The sequence below is a fragment of the Enhydra lutris genome, unplaced genomic scaffold, assembly GCF_002288905.1.
Source record: "Enhydra lutris kenyoni isolate GAN:26980312 unplaced genomic scaffold, ASM228890v2 scaffoldscaffold4, whole genome shotgun sequence".
NCBI lineage: Eukaryota > Metazoa > Chordata > Mammalia > Carnivora > Mustelidae > Enhydra > Enhydra lutris.
Window position 1 is genome coordinate 58,531,863 of NW_019154088.1, and position 25,137 is coordinate 58,556,999.

The 25,137-nt window shown below is 40.6% G+C and overlaps 1 protein-coding gene across 1 annotated transcript in view; it reads right to left on the reverse strand.

Moving 5' to 3' along the window:
* Nucleotides 1-25,137, reverse strand: part of LOC111139282 (potassium voltage-gated channel subfamily H member 5) — a 270,461-nt gene that overhangs the window by 31,095 nt on the left and 214,229 nt on the right. The window contains exon 10 of the mRNA XM_022491521.1: nt 24,794-24,990. Coding sequence (XP_022347229.1) covers nt 24,794-24,990 — 197 coding nt within the window. The remainder of the gene's footprint in view (nt 1-24,793; nt 24,991-25,137) is intronic.

The window sequence follows — 25,137 nt, forward strand, 5'->3', positions numbered from 1 at the left end:
ACTCAACAGAAAACTTCTGCTAGGGAGTTCTGTGACCCACTGAAACTATAAATCCCAAAGTCTTGCCAGCAGCAATCACAGCACTGCTGTGCAGACTGAAAAGCTTCTATGAGAAGTTCTACACAAACATTACTACCGGGCAAAGATTTATGTTCCTATGGCCCAGGGCATGGGATCTGAGTGTTACTCTTTGTCATATAAACCTGCAGGTAGCTGGAAGAATTGGAAGGAAAAGTTTGGTGCATATCTCAAGGATTGCCAATAGAACATTAGCTTTGATTTACAACAACAGTTAAAGGGTATTTTATAATAGCCTCTAAATATAGAACATAATTAAATGTAAACCTTTTAGCAAAGTAAGTTGCTGTTTTTGGAGGAGTGGGATGGGAATGTTTTAACATCTGATTCAGCAGCATCAAGAATCCCTTCTCTTGACAGATGAACAGACAACATAAATCGTTAAACTGCCTTCCATTCCTAGACATCACGCATTTAAACAAGTCAGATCTGCTTAAGCCAGCAGGAGAAGACAAAGCACGCAAGGGTCACTCTGTGACAGAATGGACTAAGATACCAACATATGTTTGCTAAACAGCTATGCAGCTGCAGTATACAAAAGGTGTGCATATGGACTGTGGGAGTATATTTGACTAGAGAAACCTACAGTTCTTACCATTATCTTCCATCCCTCCATTGTCCATCCTTGGGTCTGGGTGTGTTTATTTGTCTTACCTAATCTGAGAAACTCAGTATTAATAATGCAATGGTATCTCTTGCCTCACTGGTCAGATAGAAGGAGACTGGCTACTATTTTAACTCTTGAGCTTTCTTGCTTACCAGCTCCCATCTCCTTTTGCTCCCCTGTTGGTTTTCTAACAGGGCACTCAAGCTTGCCTCTTGCTTTCAACCCAGTCTGATACAGACTTCCCGTTCTGTGAAGCTAGTTCACAGAAGAACACGACAGGTAAGAGCTGTAATCCCAAAAGGCTAAATATGTTTGCACTTCATTCTGATTTTCTTCCTTTGTTTATTTTTATTAAACTTACTTTCTTATTCCTCTATTTTGGCAGGCTATGCATAAAATAAGAAATATTTAATATGGATGTAGAAATGAAGTTGAGTCAACTCTAAATCACGCAGCTGATTGTTTAGTGTCAAGGAATCACTTTTGGATAATACTTGCTAAGAATAGAATTAATACCCACTAACATGTGAAGCCTTCCCCTTGTCTCTTTACAGTAATACAGACCGATGAGCTCTCCATGCAGCAATTCAAAACAAAGAACTCATGGGAAGCTGTTAATAGTCTCATTTCTGGCTTCCATTACTTACTTAACTAAACTTAATCTGCTAATTTCCAGATACATCTTATTTTTAAGCAGAAATCATTTAAATATATGCCTCAGTTTCTTTGACTATGAACAAAAAAAGGAAAATGCTTATAATGTAAAGGACATCTCTGTTACATTTTTAAGGGCATTATAATCTTATTCTACTGTACCGACTGTTAGGTAAATAATAATCATGATAGAGCTTTCCCTGCAAAACAAATGTCCTGATAGATGAAGTGGTTTGCATCTATTCCTTAAGAACTTTGCTAGGGTACTTAATGCTTCAGAGGTAGGAGGGGAAAAAAAAAAAAGACTGTATTATATTTTCAGATGAGAGGATGATTGACAGTACAAGGACCTGCTCTAATAGGCTAGATTGGGATGGGAGAAAAGCTTTCGGGGGAAAGCTCATGATACTGATGGAGTGACCTTCTAACGTAATGTGGGCTCTGTAGATGGGGGGTACAGACTGCCGGAAGATAGTGAGCGGCTAGCACACCATGATTCAATTCTTTTAATGAACTGAACATACCAAGCCAACTTTCAGTTAAAATGAAGATGGAGTATCCAGATTTCAGATGGTAAAAGCTCTGGCATCTCTTCTGGGCTCTTGTAGGACCTGAGCTTTAGTCCCTTCTCCTCGCCCAGTGGTAATGGAAGGCCAGGAGAGGACGCACCCCCATGAGTGGCATCTGAAGCTTACTTACTATGTATTAAATGTATTGTCGGAGAGACAGAAAGAGAAAGTGAGAAAGATACTTTGGGCTCAAAATTTTAGGCTGTAAGACAGTTTGGGTTTTGGCTTTTATTTTACAATAACCTCTATAATTGTGTTTTAGTAAATATCTGTGCAAAGGCAGAATAGCCTTAACAGTTTAAATGAAAAGCACTGTAAGTTGCTAATTCTGCAAAATGTTTCCATGGCTAAAGACAGTTTAGTATAAGAAAAGACCACCAGCCTCAAAGTGAGACCTTGGGGTGTAAATTCCATTTCTGCTGCTTCTCAGGGTTACAACTTTAGGTGGTCAACTTAATTTTAGCCTCTATGGATCTGTTTTCTGGATTGTGAAATGGGATGGTAATCTTGTCTTCAAAGGCCTGGTAGGATTAAATAAAATAAAGTCTTGAAACTGGGGGCATGATGAATGTCCAACATACTTTGGAAGATTTAGGGTAGCTAATGTCCTAAGTAGCAAGAGAGTACAAGGTACCTTATAGTATGTGATTCAGCTTATTTGACATTTATGAAAGATCCTCATTTCTTTTAGGTTTTATTATCAGGCTTTAAGAGAAATAAGTCAACATAAAAATGAGTCAAGCAAAAATCCTAAATAAAATGAATAAAAATAATTCAACTAAATTTTTATGAAAATTGAAAGCAGAAACTCTTAAAGTTTTCATAGACTGAGTCTATGTTGAAAAGGTGAGACACTCTTGCACAAGAAATACCTAATTTTATAGATGAGGGAGAAGGGCCAGACATTTTTTTTAAAAAAAGAAGGAATAAATCGCTACATTTGTTTCCTGTAGCTATCTGAGAAGGATGAGTTTAGATACTCACTTTTAGTGAACTGAAATCTCTAGTCTGGTCCCCACAAGGTAGCAGATGAGATTGCAAGTACTTCAAGCTTACAAGGGGTGTTTCTCCAAGTGTTTTCCAAGAAGCATCCAAATTATCATCATTTACGGTAGATACCGGGGTCCCACTTCAGACCAACCAAACCAGAATCTTTGAAGGCCAGTCCCAGGAATCTAAATTTTAACCAATCCCTTCCCTGCCCCCATCCCCTACTTCACCCCTCACCCCCCTCCCCACCCCCGTGGATTCTGAATCACTAATCTAGTACAATAGATTTCAACATTGGCTGCACATTAAAATCACTGAGAACAATTAAAAAAAAAAAAAGATACTTATGCCTTATCCCAAACCAATTTAAATTAGAATCTCTAGGGTGAGGCTCAGCATCAGACTTTTTTTCCCCCAAAGTTCAGGAGCAATTCTAACAGGCAGCCTGGGTGGAAAAACACTGCTTGCAACACTCCAAGATTCCCTGCCTCATCTGTCAAGGTGAAGGTAAGAAATCAGTCTCAAAACACAAACTCGGCTTTACCTGTAGATGGCCAGCTAGAGGCTGGGATGGCCCTTTACTACCTGTATTTGCTATGACCCTGCATCACAGAGGGTCAAATTCTCTGGATGTGTCCCATTCAGTGCCACCCTATATCTTGGCAATTTATTTCCCAGAATGAAATAGATGCTAAAAAGAGGGTTCTCACTTTATTATTATTCCTTTTTATTCCATCGCCACTTTTTGTCACACAGTAGTCACTCAACACATATTTGTTGGTTGGATGGGCTCTCTTGGTCTGTTAGAGCTTTTATAACAGACATATTCTAAACTGAGTGGCTTATCAATAGCAGAAATTTATTTCTCCCCATTCTGGAGGCTGAAGAGATCAAGACCACATGCGGCAGCTTCCACGTCTGGTGAAGGGCTGTTTTCTGCTTCACAGGGCTTCTTCTCTCTGTGCCATCACAGAGCACAGGGCAAAGGGATCTTTCCCAGGTCTCTTTTATAAGGGCACTAATTCTGTTTTTTAGGGCTCTGCTCTTAGGTCCTAATCACTTCCCAAAAGCCTTACCTCCTCATACCTTCACCTTAGGGTTAGGATTTCAACATACAAATTCTGGAGGTCAGGAGACACATTCAATCTACAGCAGTCTCCTTGTTGTTAGAAAGCTCTGTAGTCCATTGAGAAACCATGCTGGTAGCTGAAACACCACACCACCGAAGTTGAACTTACAACTTACAACTTCCAAACTTGCTGTTTCATGTTTCTAAATTTATATAAATCAAATTATCTGTTTCAATCTACCACCACATCTCGCAAAAGCAGACTCATTTCCACCAGATTTGGAGGGCATATGTCAGGTATACGTGATATATGTGACATCCACATATTGGGGACATCATAAGGAGCTAAGCGACCAAGAGGAGCTAAGCAACCATCCTCCATGGTAGATCAGAAGCAGTAAAAAGCCCGAGTGATTGCCACTTAGGAAGAACAGGGTATATGCATCAGGACACTGCAAAGAAAACCAAGTAGTTCAAATATGAGGCCATCATCAAAACTCATAAGGACAGAAGCTGTGAATGGCAAGGCTCAATTTGCAAAGAAATCATTTCTTCACACGGACAATTTGTGGTGGCCTCAAGGTGAGCAATGACAGGTTCTTATTTAACAGTGGCTAATGTTTCTCCTGAGCATGGCTGTGGAAGTCACCAGAAATTTGCTGAACGGTACAGGCTTTGAAAGAAAGCTCTCTTACCCAGGACGAGAAAGCTGGCTGCAGAGCACCCTGTATACATAGGAGCTGTCAGTGTGGTCTTTATCCCATAGAAGAGCCAAGAAACAGCCTCAGCCTGGTTTGGGATGGCAACTCAACAAAGCAATAAAGAATTAAGTTGTTTTGTTTTGTTTTGTTTTTTAAGAATTTTATTTATTTGACAGAGAGAGAGAACACAAGCAGGGGGAGGTGCAGGCAGAGGGAAAGGGAGAAGCAGGCTCCCTGCTAAGCAGGGAGCCCGATGTGGGGCTCAATCCCAGGACCCCAGGATCATGACTTGAGCTGAAGGCAGATGCTTAACCGAATGAGCCACCCAGGCACCCAAGAATTAAGTTCTTGAACTGCCAACCAAAGGTATGTCTCTATATTAATTTCTTTATCCTGTATCAGCTTTAAACTCTTCTAACCTCCAGGAATTAAAGGGAAAAGTAAGAATATTGAAGGATTTCTTGTAAAGACAATTCCACCTTACTAAATATTACATTTGTGTAACTATTGATTTTTTTTTTTTAACCCTTCTGCTGGGGCACCTGGGTGACTTGAATGGTTGGGCGTCTACCTTCAGCTCAGGTCATGATCCCAGGATCTGGAGATCAAGTCCCATGTTGGGCTCCCTGCTTGGTGGGGAGCTTGCTTCTCCCTCTCCTTCTACTTCTCCCCCTGCTTAGCCTGCTTCTCTCTCTCCTTCTACTGCTCCCCCTGCATGTGCCCTCTCACTGTCTTAAATAAATAAAATCTTAAAAAACAAAAACAAAAACAAAAACCCTTCTGCTGTTACCTTACTTACTGCTCACAGTAGTTCCTTGAGCTCTGTAAGACACATTTATAAAAGCAAAATTAGTCAACTTTCTGAAGATTCGGGTTTTGGTTCCAGGACTGTTACTTTGCCATCTAACATTGAGGGATCTTAGCAAATTACTCTGTTTCTGTAGGACTTGGTTTTTCTAATTTATAAAATGGAGCAATGATCTGTTTCCTGAAGTAATGTAAAAAGACTGCATTTTCAACAGATTTCTAAACTCTAAGAGTTATGGAGGTGTCAGATGTTATAATTATTCCAGTTTTAAAGATAATCAAATTGAGGCACAAGAGGTTAAGGTGGTCAGTCACCCAAGGAAAGAAGTAAGAAATGTTACCATGATTAAAACATAGATTTTTTAATTCCTAGTCAATAATTTTTTTCCATATTATCACAGATAGTCTCAAAATACTACCAAATAGGTTTCCTGACATCAAATCAAGTAAAAGAAAAATTATATACATATGTAAAAAGAGAGGGGAGAGGGAATGAGAGCAAGAGGAAATCTGGTCTGGGATATTAAAGAATGACAAAATATCTTTGAGAAAGGACGTATAACCACATGATGTTATACACTCTGCTTTAACAAGCAGAATAACTAAATGAAAACTCACTCTCCTTGACAACTGGCACCAACCTTCACACTATAGTCAGAAATCACGGTCCGTCACTCACCCAAGCAACCATTCAGAGGCCTCTGAGAAAACCTCCTCTGATTTGAGATGGCTAAAACAGCAGGGGCTTTCTTTCCACACCACATGCTTATTACCATGAGCTGGAGAATTGGAGTCTTTGAAGCAAGAAAAACCTAGCTTTCGAAACACCTCTAATCCAAAAAACTGTTGGGCTGGAGGTAAGAGAGAGAGAGGGAGAGAGAAGGAAAGTGGGAAAGTAGGATGAGAAGCCAGGGAGATACTTCTGAGAACATAGCAGCAGATCTCTTCAATTTAGTCTTTGCCTCTACAGTTTTGTTTTGACTGGAGTCTAGCAGAGGGAGTTCTTTACCACTTTGCTTCCCCTTAGGATACTGACATTACACTAGTTGCCCATAAGAGTGAAGGTCAGATCTCCTGGCTTTTAATGCATAGAAGTTATCCTGCGTGGCAAATCAAGTCAGTGGCGGGTTACTCACTTTATCCATGTAGATCACAAGCTCATGAGGTGGAAAGTCTCGAAATGTCATCTGTCCCCCCATCCTCAGCCCTGTGTTGTCCCAGTCAGAGCAGCAGCTTCTGTCTTCTAAAGAATAACATGCTGTCTTCACACTACGAGAGGCTATCATCCTAGAAAAGGCAACTTTAACCTAAAATCAATGTTAAGCTGAGTCTGGCTTTCCTATAAAAGCAGTCTTTCCTTAGAATATCTAACACTGTATGGGGTATTCAAAAGTCCCAAGTCCATCAGCTCTGTGAACAAGTATGAACTTAATACCTATATGATATATGGTTTAAAACGTTCAGAGAACTAATAACATATGTTTTCTTTATTTTTGTTTAAAAAATCCTTGGAAGAAGGACTTTGGTTCAAGGCAAGGGGCCAGAGAGACCCTCGGAATAAAGGCTGAATGGGGGCTGAACTTTGGTGAGAGGCTAGGCTATTTATCATGGAGGTCCATGAGAAGACAGACAGACTGGACAATATTACTCCTGCTTCCCATACGGATCCTAGGTCCCAGCATGGATGTGAGTGCCAGGAATCTCTAGGTAAACTCTCTAGGTAGAAAATGCTGCACGCTTGGAACTACTCACAATTTCCATACAGAGCAGCCATTGGCCTGGTCACCCTTATTGTCAGGACAGCTTCATTCATAATCGAAATCACCTTATAGCTGAGTCATTTTCTCTCTCCCCTTTCTGGGGGAGTGGGGGTGGCTAGGTGATCACAATCCCCTGGACACGTGAAGGTCAGGCAGTTAGTTACTACCCTGGCAATAGCTTTCCAGTCCTGCTGGTCATGTGAATCACCTGAATTGAATCCTTATCCCCCATAACTGCTAATTATGCTTGGATATCTGAAGTGGGACCCAAGAGTCTGCACCCAAGTGATTCCGGTATACTTAGTCCATAATCCTCACTTCTCCTGATGGTCTGATCTAAATCATCCCCCAAAAGGTCCATGTCCATAGGGCAACTCCTTCATGTTACCTGCAATTCTTCAGGTCATAATATCTTTGTCTGGAATTCCACTGGCAGAGATCACATAGTCTTTTAAAGTGTAATCAGACATATGTAATATGTACTGTGCACATTATATTGCAAAATATGTATGTGTTATATACATATGTATTTTTATATATTTATATGTATTTGTTATGAATTTTATACGTTATAAATGTTATATATTTTATGCATATGGGTATTATGCCTGTATGTTATAAATGATTCATAAGTACTATGATTCTATGATACTATGAATAAGAATACTTATTCTCCCCTCATGATGTATCCAAATGATGTGACTTCTGGGCTAACATTCCTAACATTTTCCTCCATCTCTCACTTCCTTTTCCCCAGAAGAGGAGCCATCTCTCTGGTTAGTGAGGTTGGAAAAAGAAGCTGAGCCTATCCATTTCCTCTCCCCTTCTGAGGAGTCCTTCCTGCAGAGACAGAGCATCTGGCCCATCTATTGAGGCATGTGTATCAAAGCAGGTTCTGCCATATTACAGAAGAGCTTTAGATTCCCAGCCAGACAAGTGCTTGGATGGTAAATACGCCTGACTCAGGGCTAATGTGTAGAAAATCCACTTGATAAAGTCCTAAAGCCATATCCTCCCAAGGCTTTCTAGTAATAATCATATCTTGATCTCTCATTGGTTCCAAATATGGGCTAAATATAGGAATACTCTATCTTGGGTCCCTCGTACCTCCACAATGCCCCAAAAGATAGATGTCAGACTTGGCAGAAGAGTGGCTATTTCTAAGCTCCAAAAAACTGTGTGGAGAATAATGTTTGTAGGGAGTGGGGATGGAGGAAGATTAGAGGTTGCAGGAGGTGAGAGGAAACTATGAATTCACCGAAGAGAAAATACATGTTACAATTTTCTCACGACCGTGCTCTATTGAAGATTTTTTTTTAAATAGCATTAACTTCTCTTCAATTCTAAACAAACAATTCTAGCCTTTTTAACCTCTCCCTGGAGATATTATTTATGTTAGGGGAGCATAAATCCACGTAATAATAACTATATTCAGTCCTCTTGTAAATAGGAGGCACTCACATATTGATTCTACTCACCCGCCAAACATTTTTTGAACATTAGAGTACAAAATACTACTCTAGGTGCTATGATTATGTTATTCACAATCTTGGGCCTCAAGTAGTTTACAATGTGATGAGAATAAGGGTCAAAAATAAGAAGTATAATCAAAGATTCAAGCAATAAGCTCAAGGAGCTACTATCTGAAGTTCACCAAAGCTTTGTTGCAAAAGCACCTCATGCCCAGGTGACCCAGGTGACCCAGGGGTGCCATCCAGGATATGGGGTTGGGTTACACTGGTGCCCCTGCCAGCCAGCAATCCTGAGAGCATTTCCCTGAGCTGTATTTTTGACTGGAGACTTTCTCTTATTCATGAGTTGCTCTTTTTTTAAATGATGGATCTTTCTTCCTGCATTTCTTTTAATTAGTAACCCTGTGGAATATTTTTCATTAAAAACGAATTTTACTTTTTTTATGAAATGTCAAACATGAACAAAATGAGCAACTTTTTCCTGCAGGAAATATTATAAAAAATAAAGTTATTAGCTCACCTTTTCTTTAATAGATCTGACTAGTGGAATGAGCCTGTTCAAGCAATATTTCTCTTTCTTCACAGGCCAATGGCCTTTCTTTATTACGTTCTTTCATAAGCAGATGAATAGATGCAAATAGTATTGTTTTTTAAAAATAAAATAGGGTATCTTCAGAGATATCCTAATGTTAAAGGCAGGTGAAATTAAAAAAATATGAAAGAAAATGTTGCTTTTCACTTCTAAAAGTGCAATGCAACTTTAGTTTTGGGTTCTAAATAAAAGAACGAACTTAGCTCCTGGTTTACAAAACTACTGGGTTAATATTAGACACAGATAGGAAAGCTTTTTTTCATTTTTCCTAATGCTTTCCCTGAGTGTCATCCACGAAGGCAAACACATTTAGGTAGTAATTGTTTCTATAGCCACAGGGGAATGGTTGGGAAGAGTAGTTCAATGGACAGCAGAATGCTCAAACTCAATAGATATAATTCAGCATAAGTTTAGAACCTATAGTTAAAGTGCAAGTTTTTAGATCAAAGTACATTGCCTAACGCTAACCTTAGCACACACAACAAAACAGAGCATGGACGTTGCCCATTAACCTAGGTTACAGAAATGCAATGTGTGAGTGACAAGTGCCAAGGACTGGACTTGAGGTCCCAACTCCTGCCTATTCTTTTAATATGTATCTTCAGCCAAATCATTTCATCCAATGTCAGAGACCACAGCTGGGAGTTCACCCCCAACAGAAGTTATGCTAAATGTGTGGGGTTTAGAAAGAGGTAGAGATAGCTATTGTTTTGTGTTAACAGAACAAAGTATGCATTTCCTTTGGGAAAACTCAACATTATTTGGGGCAAGCATAGCAATGTTTATTTCTGCAATTTTCAGCATGTTTTATTGCTGTGTAAGGAATTCCTCACCATTACCTGTTACATTTTGTTTACAAGAGGGGGATTCTATCGTCTGCAGAGATTATACTGAGGTGCTTTGCTAACACTTCTCTTACTTTCTTACCACTGGTGACTGACAGACAACTGATACTGCCTGATCTTCTCTTCCCATTAGAATTTTGGGAGAGAATCATGGGAACCTATCTGGTACTGCCATTTCTGAAGTGGGTCCTTATCACTCTTTTCATCTCCATCATCTTTGGCACCATCACTGCTAACATTCACTAAAAACCTCATGTGGGACAGTCTGTATGCACTTACTACAACAAGTCTGTGAGGGAGGTACTAGATCCTAAGCTCCATGAGGACAGGGAACTATCTGGTTTATTCACTCCTAGATATTCCGCATTTAGAAAAGTGCCTGGCATGTAAGAAGCACTCCATGGATATTTATTGGCTACTGTTAATTTCTTTTTATAGAAGTACGAACAGAGGTATTGTGATAAACTCATGTGCACACTCAAGATCACACACTTGAACTTGAAGCTGGCTTTCTAGTCCTTCCAAAGAGAGGTGTTAGAACATCCCTTGGGAGCAAGCATAGATGCCCCTTGCCTATGAGTGTAAAAAGGATCGCTTTTATTTTTGAATTGGGTGGAAGCTATGGCCCTCTTCTGCCAACAGTTTTTTAAGAGTGAAGGAACCAGGGGTTTGGGACATGCTTTCCCTCTTTTCCTTCACCAAAACAACCAATGACTTATACTAACTTGCATATCTAATTCTAGCAAAGAAATAATTCAAGTGCCTCCTGGAGAATCCCAAATATTGCCATTTCCCTTTACTATTTTTGGACAAGGTTTAACCAGTTAAGATGTATTTGCTCACAGTAATCCAATGGCAAGTCTGAATTTTTAATGTTTAATTTTGCAAAGAATTTTTTAATTTCTCAGAAGTGTAATCTTTGCAAATTCTTAAGTCTACATTCACAACTATCCTAATAATTACCAGAATTTTTAAAAAAATAAATCAGATGCCTCTTTTCCTGCTACTTTCCCCTCACTGCCTCCTCCTCCATGGGCATCAGGCTCTACTACTAGAAAGGGAAACAGCACACATTGCTTTAAATCAATGAACTCTGCAATAGTATTATTTATTCAACCAAAACAAATGTCACTGGAGTGCTAGAGTGCAAAGAACAGTTGGAGGTATGAGATACTAGACCTTTCTCTATCTTTAATAGCTTAATAACCAATGCATGGAGACAGGGCATCTATTGAATACATATAACCCTGCAAAGCAACACAGAGTAACACTGAAGAACATGCTACAGTGGTGCATGGTACAGGAATACCGAGAAAGGAGAGATCACAAGAAGCTGGAGGGTGGGAGGAGAATGGAGAAAGTGGGGACGGAGCTGATCCTTGAGGAAGGAGTCAAAGTCACAGGATAAAGTGATTAGTATCTTTTATAAAATAGCAATTCAAGTTTCATAATGTAATTTTTTCCTGAGTTGTCTTCCATTTGTCTTAATTTTAATGATTTCACTGTCCCATATTTTAAAGATGTGATCTCAAATTTTTAGTTTAGAGAACAGAAGTATTTTTATATCTTGATAAAAGAACACCTTTGGCCTTGTTCTCCATTTAAAATAACCACTTTTGTTGCTGTATGAATGGTTATAGTTTGTCTTTATCATAGCCCTGGTCACTCACATTAGTTTGGTTTTATTTTGGTGTGGTATTAAATGCATCTCTGATCCTCTTTAATCAAAATAATCAGCTGCATCTTTGACAGACTAGAACACACCTGACTATAGACTCCTACCACTACAAGTCGTAGTTTTCTAAATTGGTGATATTTTTCTGAAAGGGATTTGGACAAAATGAAAAAATACCTGGATAACTGGAAGTTCTACGACATCAATGGTAAATTGATTTGTGGGGTATGTATATTCGACCATGGAAAATACTGAGATGCCTGTGCTTCCCAGAAAGAGACTATTAGGTTTGTTTTATTATATTTACTCAAAAACTGGAAATTCACCTGTCTATTATGCTGTTTGGTATAGTAAAGCCAGCTTACCCTCAAGCATCAGATACATTTTCATATAATTACATTTGTTGCAAGTCTTTCCTGCTGACAGACTTGTCTTGATGGTTCTTTGAATTTTTAAAGTTCTCTCTCTCTCTCTCAGCATTGTTTGAGCTTCATTAACATTGTCAACCTCCATAGAATTGCTGGCTCACAATTAAAAACACCTTTCTAAAAGGAATGTGCCAAGCAGAATGGCCCAGGAGCCGCAAAACAGAGATTTTTCAGCCTGGCAAAGCAACCAAATCCAACTCTCTCATATTTTCTTCACCAGGGCGAAAAGCCATATTGTGACCTTCTTTGCAAATGCTTCAGAAATCAGCTGCATTAGAATAAAGGGACTGAGCCCCCCCCCCCCACCAGGCACTTTCTTGACTCTACACCCCCATTCCCACTTCCAACAGTGTATCAAGAAAGTCTTCCTGATGATTACAGTAGCAAGCCATTCCGTGACTGTCAGGTGTGGAAATGTTGCTATCAACAAGCCAGCAGTCAGCCTCATTTGATGGAATTATAAATCCAGAAGGCCGGATCTGATCTCTTGTGCTGGCTTTTCCTGGCACAGCAGACCCTTCCCCACGTAACACTGCACTCTCCAGTGGCTACGTGGGTCATTCCACATCCTGGTTTCTCAATTTCCGAACATTAGGAAACTCTCTTTTCTCACTCAAGAGGGGGTATGTGTCTTCCTGTCACTGGAAACTAACTCCCAAAGGACCTGTGTTACCTATTACCCATTTCACATGCTGGGATTATGATGCCATTGATGACCACATAAAGTCGTCACGACTAGACAATTCCCAGACAGGGTCCTGTGCCTGGCATTACTTCTATGAGCTGCTGTCAGGGGAACCTAGCAGCTTCCGACCTGCAAAATGAGCAGTTACCATCTTTACTCTGCAGTCTGCCTCCCACACAGTGAGTTTCCTTGGGGACGGCAGCTCTGCTGAACTCCTACAGATGACATCACTCTCTGAAGGATCAAACTGGGGACACAGGGCAAACTCCAGTGAAATCAAATGCCAACTTCTGAAAGTGTTGGGTAAATCAAGTATAACCTGATTCAGAAAGAAGAGGCAGAAAATGAATGATTTTCTCTGGGAGAAATTACTGTAGCCTCACTGGGTCATCTGAGTGTCTCTGATTATTTGGTAGGAAGACTTGATTTGATTCCTTTGCGGAAGATAACTTGATTGGAATGTCAAAATCTATGAAATGCACCTCTCAGATGGGAAAAGAGACAGACATTCCAGGAAGACAGATACTACTTTGGTCATAATAGTTAACTATTAAGAATTCAGTCTGACTACAGAGCAGATCTCAACTTTTTTTCATTTGCAAAATGTAAATAATGCTCTAAAATGCTTTCTGGTCTATATATATTGATATATTTTAATGCAACATTTAACTTACTTTTTTTAAAGATTTTATTTATTTGTTTAAGAGAGAGACAGTGAGAGAGAGCATGAGAGGGGAGAAGGTCAGAGGGAGAAGTAGACTACCCATGGAGCTGGGAGCCAGATGCAGACTTGATCCCAGGCCTCCGGGATCAAAACCTGAGCCGAAGCCTCAAACAACTGAGCCACCCAGGCGCCCTATTTTACTTTTTTTAACAATAGTCTGAGTTCACTGAATTCACTGTAAACATCTTGAAACCCCTCCTCTGAATAACCTTTCAAAATCTGTTGTAAAGTGTTACAAAAGCTACTTCTCAGAATCAGCATGGAAACCTTTTGAATACATGTCTATTGAGTTCAATATTTTTTCAGGCTCCTGAGAGGACAGAAAAAGCCGGGTCACTGAATTAAGTTCAAAAAGTGAAGGCAAGAAATCCCTACAGGGACAAACTATGTAATCAAATTTAGATGTTATCTTGGGGACCGGGGAGGGAGGACCCCCACCCCTGACAAAAGAGCTCTGCCTGAAAAAATACTGAAATACAGATCTGTGAACAGATCCAAACTGTGTGTGTGTGTGTGTGTGTGTTGATACACACACACATATGTAAAATAAATATATGTAACATGTATGTAAAATACACACTTATTATATATCATATATTTTGTGTTTTTCATATATATGTACATCTATCTATACACATATATGTATACTATATAGACAACGACAGAGGTGATCCATTGACTTCTTTCTCCACAACAGAGAAGGAAAAAGATACATAAGAAAGTAGTATAGGGAAAATTGCATGTATTCAAAATTCAAATCAGTACCAAAAGGAACTAGGGAAGCAACTATTATATACATTTCAGTCTTACTACTAATAGAAATCCTTGCTTTGTTCATTCAAAGGAGAGTTTTCCTTTCAATGAAGATGGTATGAAAGCCCTGTGCTTCTGGAGGCCCCTCATCAAAGAGTAGTGGTTATTAAGAAGTGGTAGATACATGGAATGAACAGTCTGGTATCCAGCTATGATGACCCTAAAAAGGCACTATTGTCAGGCAGGATTCAGCCCTAAAATAAAAACAAATTTTTCAAGTGGATGGTTGGCTACTTTGAAGATTCCCAAGAAAAACTGATCTATAAAATACCTACCTTCTTATGTTAGTTAAATACTCTTCTGATTATACTAAAGGCTTATTCATGCCCCTCATTTACTATTAGAATACATATTTTCTTACAATAAAAATAAACTCCAGTTTGGAAAATAGGAGCTATCAAACAGACTGTATAATCTACTGTCCAATATGTTGATAAATGATGGAGTCCTGCTCCCCACCACACCCTCCCTGAGAAACTCTGTCCTTAAATAGTGCTTTGGAGGCATCACCGAAGACTGAGGGATCTGTGAACCTATGTCCTGGTAACTAAATGTGGAAAAGATTTTATTCTGGAAGCAGATCTGGAAGCGGATCAAGAGAGCCCTGAATAGAAGCAGCTTAAGGAATCAAAAGACTGCATAATGAAGTCTCTGCTTCCTCTAAATGCATATGATAAACTTCTGGAATTGCTGAAAGTCGGCCTCTTATAACCATCATCAGTGGAACGTGAGCCAGCTTGGAGCTGAGACATGGAGGCTGGAACAACAGAGCAACAATCAGATGAGCCGTGTGGCCACGAGCAAGTCCCCTTGCCGCTCCTAGCTCCCTTCCCTACAGTGTGGACTTGAAGCTCAAATGAGACAGCCTGTGCAGTGTGAAAACTGCAAGGCAGCGAGCTCCATCAGTTTGGAGGGGCAACTGCTACAAGCCACCGCCCAGAAGGGCGCAGAGATGCAGTCCCGGGAGTTCGCAGTGAATTTGCAAGCCTGATGATCAGTGAAGGGAATGAAAATTCTAACTGCCCCCTGCTCAGATCCAAGGGCGTATGCAGATTCTTCAAAGGAAACTGAGAAAACAAGTTTATTCTTCCAAGTCCCCTGCCATCAGGTGGTCTAAATTCACAGGATGAAGTCAAGATTGCTGTGCTCTGAACAGGCTGCAGAGACAGCTGCCTTGTGCGGAATCTGCAGGCGTGTGTGGCTCAAAGCTGCAGCTGGACGTTAACTCTAATTGTGTTTTAACACTAATTTAGTAATGGCCCTTTGCATAATCCTATCTCATAAGGCTCTTTGCCAAAATGGTCAAGGGTATCATTTGTTTTTCTGGACGACAGTGATTATTCCAGTCAGTGAGGATCAAAACCGTGCTGGCCGGCCGGTCTGCTTCCTTTCCCTTCATTCACGGACTCACCCACTCAATGACACAGCAGGCACTATTCTGCTCATTGGCAATAAAGAGATCACAGAAAATACCTACTTTGAGAAACTCACTGTTGAGCTGAAAAAACAAAAATGTCTGTAGGAAACCAAAGGACCCTATGAGAGAAGCACCGAGTCTAATGAACACTTCGGACTTCTGTGGAGACCGTATGAGCTTTTGTTCCAAGTGTGGACAGTGCTTGAGTGATGTCTTTTTAATGGGATGACAAAAGTTGAAGGTTTGTGACAGGAAGGCACTCCCATATTTTGTTTCAGCTGCTATGGGAGAAAAGGGGAAGAAAAGAAGGGAGTGAAGTTGACACACCCTTATGACAATCCTAGAGCCCTTCTTCAAAGATGCCAGGACGGACCCCTGAGAGACACGTAGTCGGCGGCACGCATCCACCGTGCAAGGACTCAAAGCCCATTCGCTCTCCGATTCTAGTCTGTTTTCCATCCATAAAAGGTAATTTGTTACAAAGATGCTTCCCTGCCTACAGAAAGAAAGACACTGTGTGCCAATGGATTCACCAGGATAAGAATGCTTTCTGGACAGAAAAGCATTTACTGAGCCCCGAGCCTGTGCTATTGCAAGAGTGAACCTAACCCAATATTTCTTTCTCTTGTAACCTTACGATACAGGACAGGCGCTCCCATTACCCATAATATGGCCAGCTGGCTTCTATGACCCTCTACTAAGAACAGGGCCATTTGTGGAAAAGGATGCTGGCCTGATAGGGTAGAGGGAGAAGTACCTCTATATTCTGTTTTTCCAATTTACAATGTGTATTCATCATTCTTGGGGGAAATTTTCTGTTTAAATGGAAACCCTTTCTTAAATCACTGTAGGAGCCCAAGAATGTTTTGCTAGTATTGATAATGATGCCTGACCTAAATATTAATAAAAATCGGTACTGAATGTTGATGCTGCTACGTGTCTCCAGTAACACAGACCTAGTTCAGCTCTAAGTTTTGGTTTTAGAATACTTCTCAAAGTTGCTCCTACACATTTAATTTAAAACAACAAAAAAATTCATGTGTTTAAGCTCCCACTCCCAGTGTGGATATACCTGGAGATATGGGTTCTAATTAAACAGTATGGTTAAATGAAGTCATAAGGTTGGGTCTCTGCTCTATCGGGATTAAGGTTCTTATAAGAGGGCACACGAGAGAGCTCATTCTTTCTTTCCTCACAGGCACGCACAAAGGAAAGGCCAGATGAGCACACAGTAAGAAGGCGCCACCTGCAACGCAAGGATACCAGACACCAACCCTGCTGGCACTGTGGTCTTGGACTTCTGGCCCCCAGACTGTCAGACAATACCTTTCGTTTTAACCACCCAGTCTGTGTTATTTTGTTATGGCACTCTGAGCAGATTAATACAAGGGATACATTAATATCGTTAACAGATCCTGAATTGGCTTGCATCTGAACTAAAGGGCATCGAGATGTTCGGTAAAAAGGAGTATAAACCAGGAGCAAGATGGGTCTCCATGGCAATGTTTCTTTGAGACCACCACTGAGGGCAAGTGTCAGTGTGGCATCACTTTTGATCAATGTCCAAGGGGATCTGCTCCATTGCAGTAGTAGATATATGAGAAACATTGTCTCCGGAGCCATTTGGCTTAGACATTTTCACAACACCAGCAACAAATTCAGCAGAGCCACGGAATGAAAAGACACATAGTCCCCTGGCCGTGACCACTCAACGTGAACCACAAGAGGGGTTCACACTCATTAATATAATAGACACGGCTTTTAAGAGGGAAGCTCAGTATATTACCCAATTTTCGGTCCTATTGACATCGGGCAATCTTAACTACTTTTTTTTTTCTTTTCAAATTTCAGTTAGCAATCTCTTCATTTGCATTTTTGGAATTGACCACATGGCAATCTTGTTTCCCATTCCTAACGAGTCATTCTCGGTACCAGCTCATTCCCTCCCCGCCTCCTGCTGTCAGGTCTCATATTTTCCCAATTCCATGTGGAAATACTTGTTATTCTTTTATTTCTTTTTTCCAGTCATTCTACCTTCCTCTCCCTCTCCCCCTTTTATCATCAATGAACAGTTTTCGCACTAATAAGTAACACTTTGAGCAGTCAACTTGTCAATATATTTTTTGTAACTTCTAATGTGAAAATACTAGACCCTTAAGAAAATAAAACACAAAGATGGGGGAAAAAAATGGGAAGTTTTGTTTAATGTGGGAAGTTTTCTTTTTATCTATGTTTATCCTAACTGGTGCAGCAGCCAGTACAGTTCTTAAAAGTACCGACAAGAAAGCAGAGAATGGATCACAACCACAGCATTATCAGCAAGGCAGTATTTCATCTTATTTATACCTCTCGAACAGGACTGATATGTAATTTACATGCTTTTACTAAAAATGAGACCCTTCACAATGCCAGTGACATACCTGCTGTGGCCACACCATGCACACTGGCCCGTGCTGACATGGGGAGTCCTGTTCACAACTCTGAACACTGCCTACAGCTTGGTTTGGGGGCTCTGCTGTTAGTTTTATCCCGAATCATGGCGTGAAAGACATTAAAATCAATCTGTGAATCACATGCAAGCTCATGCCATCTACCTTCCTTTTTCCCTGTGAAAAATGAACACAATCAAGTGTTGCATTTTACTCACAATCTTCTACACAGGGCTTGCCAATGAGGCTAACTGGCAAAAAAAATCCCAGCAGCACGGAATTCAAAGGACTTGGATTCCCATCCCAGCTCTGATGCTAATTTGCTAAGCAATCTTGAGCAAGTCATTTAATTCTCTGGGTCTTGGTTTTCTCAACTGCAAAGAAAGTAAGTTGGACCAGGTCACCTACAAGATCCTTCCTTCCTCCAGAACATTATTCTGCTTAAAATGAAATCCTAATGCCAGTGTCATCATCACCTCCTAAAATGTCTCCTTGCGTCCTCCCTGAGCTAGGTGGACTCCTTTCCCCTCCCCCCGTCTCTCCACCATGTACCCTGAATGTAACTCTGACACAGCACTTATCAGACTGTTAGGATTTATTTGACTCTCTTGTTAGACTGCAAGCCCCCAGAGACCAGGCACTGGGTCTTTTATCTCCATGCCCCCTAGGTTTGTAGGCCATAAACGATATATACTGATAGCCACTGAGCCCACCAATACCTTCTGAGCCACACTTTGTCAAAGGGTCTTGTCAGAAGAGGTACCAAAAATAGAAATAAAACTCCATACTCCTCTTATCTAAATAGTCCATCTGGAGGAAAATATGTTCACACTAGCTTGAAAGAGGAGGAAATATTTAGAAATAACTCAAAACCCCAACCACACTTAATGTAGCTATAAGTAAATGTTTAGCACAGACCACACTGTTTGAATAAACAGTGTGGGCACAGTGAGGCACTCCCACTCACCAGCCTGGCAGGAACCCTCCCGAAACCCAGGTTCCCAGAAGCCAGCCAAGGGCCCCTCTTCATAAGCAGGTCTTCCAAAGCACAGCAGTCAGACCTGCTATGTTAACTCTTTTTACACAGATGATAAACTCCATTGCATCACAGCTCAGCAGAATGAGCAGAAGTGCACTATTACTTTAAAAATCTGATTAAAATCCTTTAAAATATAGATATCACCTGGGCTGCATGTGCCACCTGCCTCTTCAGATCTGCACCTGAGGCTTGGTCTTCAGCTTGAGAAACATCATTTTTGTTATTCCAGCAAATTGTATTTTCTATTAAGTAAATAAATACATAAAGTGAACAAGTGAGTCAACCTTCCTGTGTTGCTCTCCTTATCTGAATATGTTTAAACTTATTGAAAACTATGGAATTGTGTTCTGATTACTGAAAAACTACACGAACCAGTCCTTTTGCTCAACTGAGTTTAGTTTCTGACTGTCTCCAGCGGTCTAGTAAAACCTGTAGAACAGCCCTCAATTCAGAAAAGTTGCTTTAAATGCACAAAATAGAATACATAGTACTGCAAATGAAAAACATTATAATGAAATCCAGTTACCAAAATATTAAAAAATAATTCATGAAATAGTAGGGTGCCTGGGTGGCTGAGTTGATTAAGCGTCTGCCTTCAGCTCAGGCCCAGGGTCCTGGAATCGAGCCCTGAATCAGGCTTCCTGCTCAGCGGGGGGAGTCTGCTTCTCCCTCCCCCTCTGCCTCTCCCTGCACTCATGCTCTCACATGCTCTCTCTCAAATAAGTTTTTAAAATTTGTTCAAAAAAATAATTCACAAAATAGTAATCTATGTACTTTTTTTTCATTAACACAATAAATAATGTCATCTTAGGAGCACGTCTATAATAACTACAATAATTATTGAGCCTAAATACTTCAACAAACACAATATAATATGAAAATATCTATGATTTCTTTTGGTACTTCTACTAATACTGTAGTTTGGTCCCAACCTTCATAATGGAAGGAAAAGCTACATTTCACTTAGAAATTAAAGAAAATAAAGATGTAATAGATGTAGTAATTTTTCTTATGCAAATTCACAGGCAGGCAGAGGGAGAGAAAGACGCAGGCTCTCTGCTGAGCAGGGAGCCTGATGTGGGGCCCAGTCCCAGGACCCTGGAATCATGACCTGAACCGAAAGACAGCCACGTAACCAACTGAGCCACCCAGGCGCCCCTATTTGACCATATTCTTTAAATAAATAAATAAATAAAGCAAATTAGTTACCAAACTAATGTGATTTATGCCTAAAAATGTGTACTTCTTGCTTCTCCGGGTTAAAAAAAATACGCAGACCAAGCCACACTGGGCTGGCATTCCACCAAGGCAGCGTGCAAGCGGACTGAGCGGCAGCCGTCCCCTTACAGGTGGTGCGAACTCCAGTCTTCCACGGCCACGTGCACCTGGCCCACCTCGTGGCTGTTACTGACCTGGCTCCTGCAGCCGCCTCTGCTGGATGGCCTTTTCCACTTCATGATCACCTCTGAGTGACAAGTGGTAGATCTGCTTTCTAATACAAGCGTACTAGAACTCTGTGTGCAGACTCGTGGGCTCCCTAGCTAACTTCCCGTCTTCTCCTTTCAGCCATGGACACATGGCCTGTGCGAGCCACTTGTTTATGTAAAGTTTTACTAAAGCACAGTTCTGCTCAGTTGCTTACATACTCTTTTTGGCTGCTGCCCTGAACTGAATTGTATTCCCCCCAGATTCATATCTTAAAGCCCTAATCTCCCACTGTGATGATATCTGAAGAAAAGGTTCTGGGAGTTAATTAGGTTTTGATGAGGCCCTGAGGGTAGAGTCCTCATGATGAGATTACTGCCCTAATCAGAAGCGGTACTAGAGAAATAGCTTTCCTTCTCTGTCTCTTCCCCCCACCTCTCTCTCTCTCTCTCACTACCTCCCTGCCTCTCTCCTTCCCTTTCTCTCTCCCTCACACACAGCCCATGTGAGGCCACAGGGAGAAGGCAAAGGTCTGCAAGCCAGGAAGAAAAGAGTCCTCCCTGGGGTACCCAATTGGGTCCAGCACCTTGATCTTGGACTTCTCAGCCTCCAGAACTGTGGGGAATAAATTCCTGTTGTTTAAGCCTACAGTATTTTGTGAGGGTACCCTGAGCTAAGACAGCTGCTTTCACACAATGGCAAGCTTAAGTAGTTGAGACAGAGGTTCTGTGGCCCCCAAATCCTAAAATATCTACTGAACGGTCCTTGACACAGAAAGTTTGCCAACCCCTGCTGTAGTTACTGCATGAAATTATAGTTCTAGTTCTAGAATTTTTATAGAGAGGAATTTAAGGATGGTTAGTGGGAACTATGCTGGCATAACAAATCTCTTACTCTTCGGTAATGGAGACGGGAGGGCAGGCAGCTAAAGTGTTGCCACATCTCCCACAATGGCGACCACCAAGAATCCCGCACTGTGCTAAGCCCTCCACCCAGCCACACTGCACGTGCTCATGTGGACAGAGCTGTAATCTGTGATGGCTGAGCATCTGGGTTCCAAACCCCCTCCCCTGGCTTACTAGAAACACACCCTTAATTAGAGGTTCTGATAGCTATGAGGTATCAAGAGCATACTAAGGACACAGTCTTGATCATAGAACTCACAACAAATATCCAATTCCCAAAACAGACTCAATGCAAGAATGCTTGCTGTAACAGCCATAAGAACAAAATACCCTTTTATTAACAGCTGCACGGGGAACGAAGCGAAAGCAACTGTGTGCATGAGAAACTATAAATTGTTGAGAGTGTGTCTGTGGAATATTGTTGTGGGAAAAAAAAATCAAGTACTTTGGCAAGCTAAAGCAACATGGTAGCATCTAAGATCTGCATTTTAGAATCAGAGAGAGATGGATTCAAATCCAGACCCTGAGGCATACTTTCTTTGGCACCTGGCTCTCCCATTCTCACAACGTCAGCCTCTTCGTCAATGGAATGGGAATGAGGTGCTTCATCTGTGGGTGACTGAAATTTCATAAGGTCAGTTATTATATAGAAAATGTGTTCAAGTGCATGGGTATAAAAGAGGCTCTCAAAAGGGTAGTTATTCTCACGAATCATTGGAGGATATCTTCTCAGTGGGTATTTTTTTTTTTTTATGAGAATACTTCTTCTTTTCCTGAGAATGAAGTGACACTGACTGACAATACAGCTATCCCCACATTTTGCCAAGTTATTGAGACCATCCATCATTTGAGGATGGGTGAATTATTAAAAAATAAAAACGTGACACAGGTTGTAACAGGGAATAGGTTACAAAGGGAAGCAACCATTTGATGTCACTTGTGCACCAGCCCCTGCAGAGGGAGGGGCCCCATCCCTGGGTCCTGTTAAAAAAAAGCACACACACAGGGGCACTGGGCAGGCACAGTCGGTTGAACGTCCAACTCTGGGTTTCGGCTCAGGTCATTATCTCAGGGTTGTAGGATCAAGCCCCATATAAGGCTCTGTGGTCAACAGAGAGTTTGTTGGAGATTGTCTCTCCCTTTCCCTTCCCCACCTACTCTCTTTCTCTCTCTAAACAAATAAATAAAATCTTTAAAACATACACACAGAGTTTTCTGTCTCTAGCTTCTCTTATCAGAAATATGTGCACTCTGCCTTCATAACTCTGTGTGTGTGTGTGTGTGTGTGTGTGTGTGTGTGTGTGTGTGGTGTGCACATGCTCAGATGTGCAAAAGAGAACATAAAAAGAGGCGAGAGAGCTTTGTGATAAACTCATTCTGAAGAACCAAAGTTTATTTTCTGCTGGTGAGTTATCTTAATTATCCCTCCTAGAGACCTTGCACTGAGAATATATCAGTTGTGATTTGAAATTAAGCCCTCTGACCCTGAGTTTCCTCATGTGTTTTGAAGGGAAAATAACTGTCCTTTATTCCACAGGAATATTATAAACATCAGATGAGATACTGTGTAAACAACATGCTTCGAGGAGGACAGTGACAAATAAGATCTGTCCTGAGGACCATAATGATGATGGATAGGGGTTTCGATAATCTTGTGGTATGTGGGAAGACTCCAGAGCTGGAAAAATTTATATTGGAGAAGACTTAACAAGATATAAGAGTTTCAAGTATCTAACGGGCTGCCTTGTAGAAGAGGAATTTGTCATTGGGGAAGGTAGAGTACAGAGCAAAGGAGACATATTTCTAATTAGATGAGACTCCACGCTCCCTAACGAATAAGCAAGAAAGTTCCACAGTCAGTTCCTATCAGCAGCCCTCTTCCACATCCATCACTAACCTCAACTTTCAGTTACTTGTACAAGTATATGTTTCACTTATTGTGTAAAATAGAATGTTCACACCTGGCTTAAGCAAAGGGACTCACATCTTCAGCATAGGGACTCGAGTTAGTCTTTGTGCTTGCGAAAACTCTTTACACATCGTCTAGCAGGTTGTGGATGCTCAATACCCATTTACTAGAACAAAAACAGAAAATGAAAATGCTATTCTAATATAGATCCCATGTCACAACACAGCTAGTATGAGCATGCCTCCAGCAGTCCTATCCTCTCCTAGACCACCCCGCCGCCAGCCAGTAGGGAATTACAATGATTTGTATAATAGATACTGTAGATACTGTTCGTATCTATAGTAGAGATGCTGATCTGTACCTTGGCTTGATTTTTCTCCTCTGTGTTAACAAAGGGAAGGTTCTATTTAGGGGGCCAGTGGGAGGGAAAGCTTGTTATTTCAAAATACTTCACCATAGACAGGCAATCATCTTTGATGAAATTCCTTAAGTGCAGTTGTCCAAATGTGTATTTCATTCTTGGCAATAAAAGAGTCCTAGCCTATATCCAATGACCTATAAATCATAGCTAGGAGATTTCTTTATGCAAATTAAATTTGTGTCACACTCATCAATAAAAAAGAAAATGGCCATGAATATTATAGTTGCTGTAGGAGTGCAAAGTTCGGAGTTGCTATACCTATTTGTAGGATATGTCAGTGTGGCTAATTATTTTTTTTAAGATAGTGTGCTTGGAAAGAATTCACAGGGATAAGTTCATAAGCCTTATGAACTGATCATTAAATGAGAAAGGGTTTTTAAATAGTCAGGAATATAAAATAAGCAACCAGCTGGATTAACCTTACCAACCTAAAAAAAAAAAAAATCCACATAATAAAGTAAGAGACACTCATGTTATTTTTATGGCAGTTATTATAAACCCCAAGAACTAATTACGTTAGAGCACAGTTTGTTTCTCTTCGACCCTGTTTTTCGTTTTACACTTAAATTATAAAGATCCAAGTCTTGAACCACCTACTCTGGAATCCCCTCCTTAAAAAGTAAACAAAATATAAAGAAAGGGAGAGAAAATTATGTCACTTTACTTGAATGAGAACTTACGAGTGCAAAATGAAACATGTCTTGCACTTCTCAGCTAATAGAGCATGACATATTAACCCTATATATACTAATAAGGGCAAGAAGATTCATACAACATACCCGTTTCCTCAGATTGCAAGTAAGAGTGAGATTCCTTGAGAAGGAGTTTGCAAAAGCTGTATAGAAGTCCAGGACTTTGAGCAAGGCTTCTCGCTTGATGATGTGGAGATCACAGTATGTCAGTGCTCGGACATTGGCACATGCGTGAGCAAGGGTGGTTTCCTTCCAGAAGATGTCTCCAAATACATCACCTTTCCCTGGAAAATAGTATAAGATATGGATTCAACTATCTACGCTAGTTCTTATCCTAATCACTATTTTTACGCAGTTTCATATATGGTATTGATCAACTCGCATAATTTAGAACCTGAGTGGACAACCCCATTCAAATATGTGTAACAATG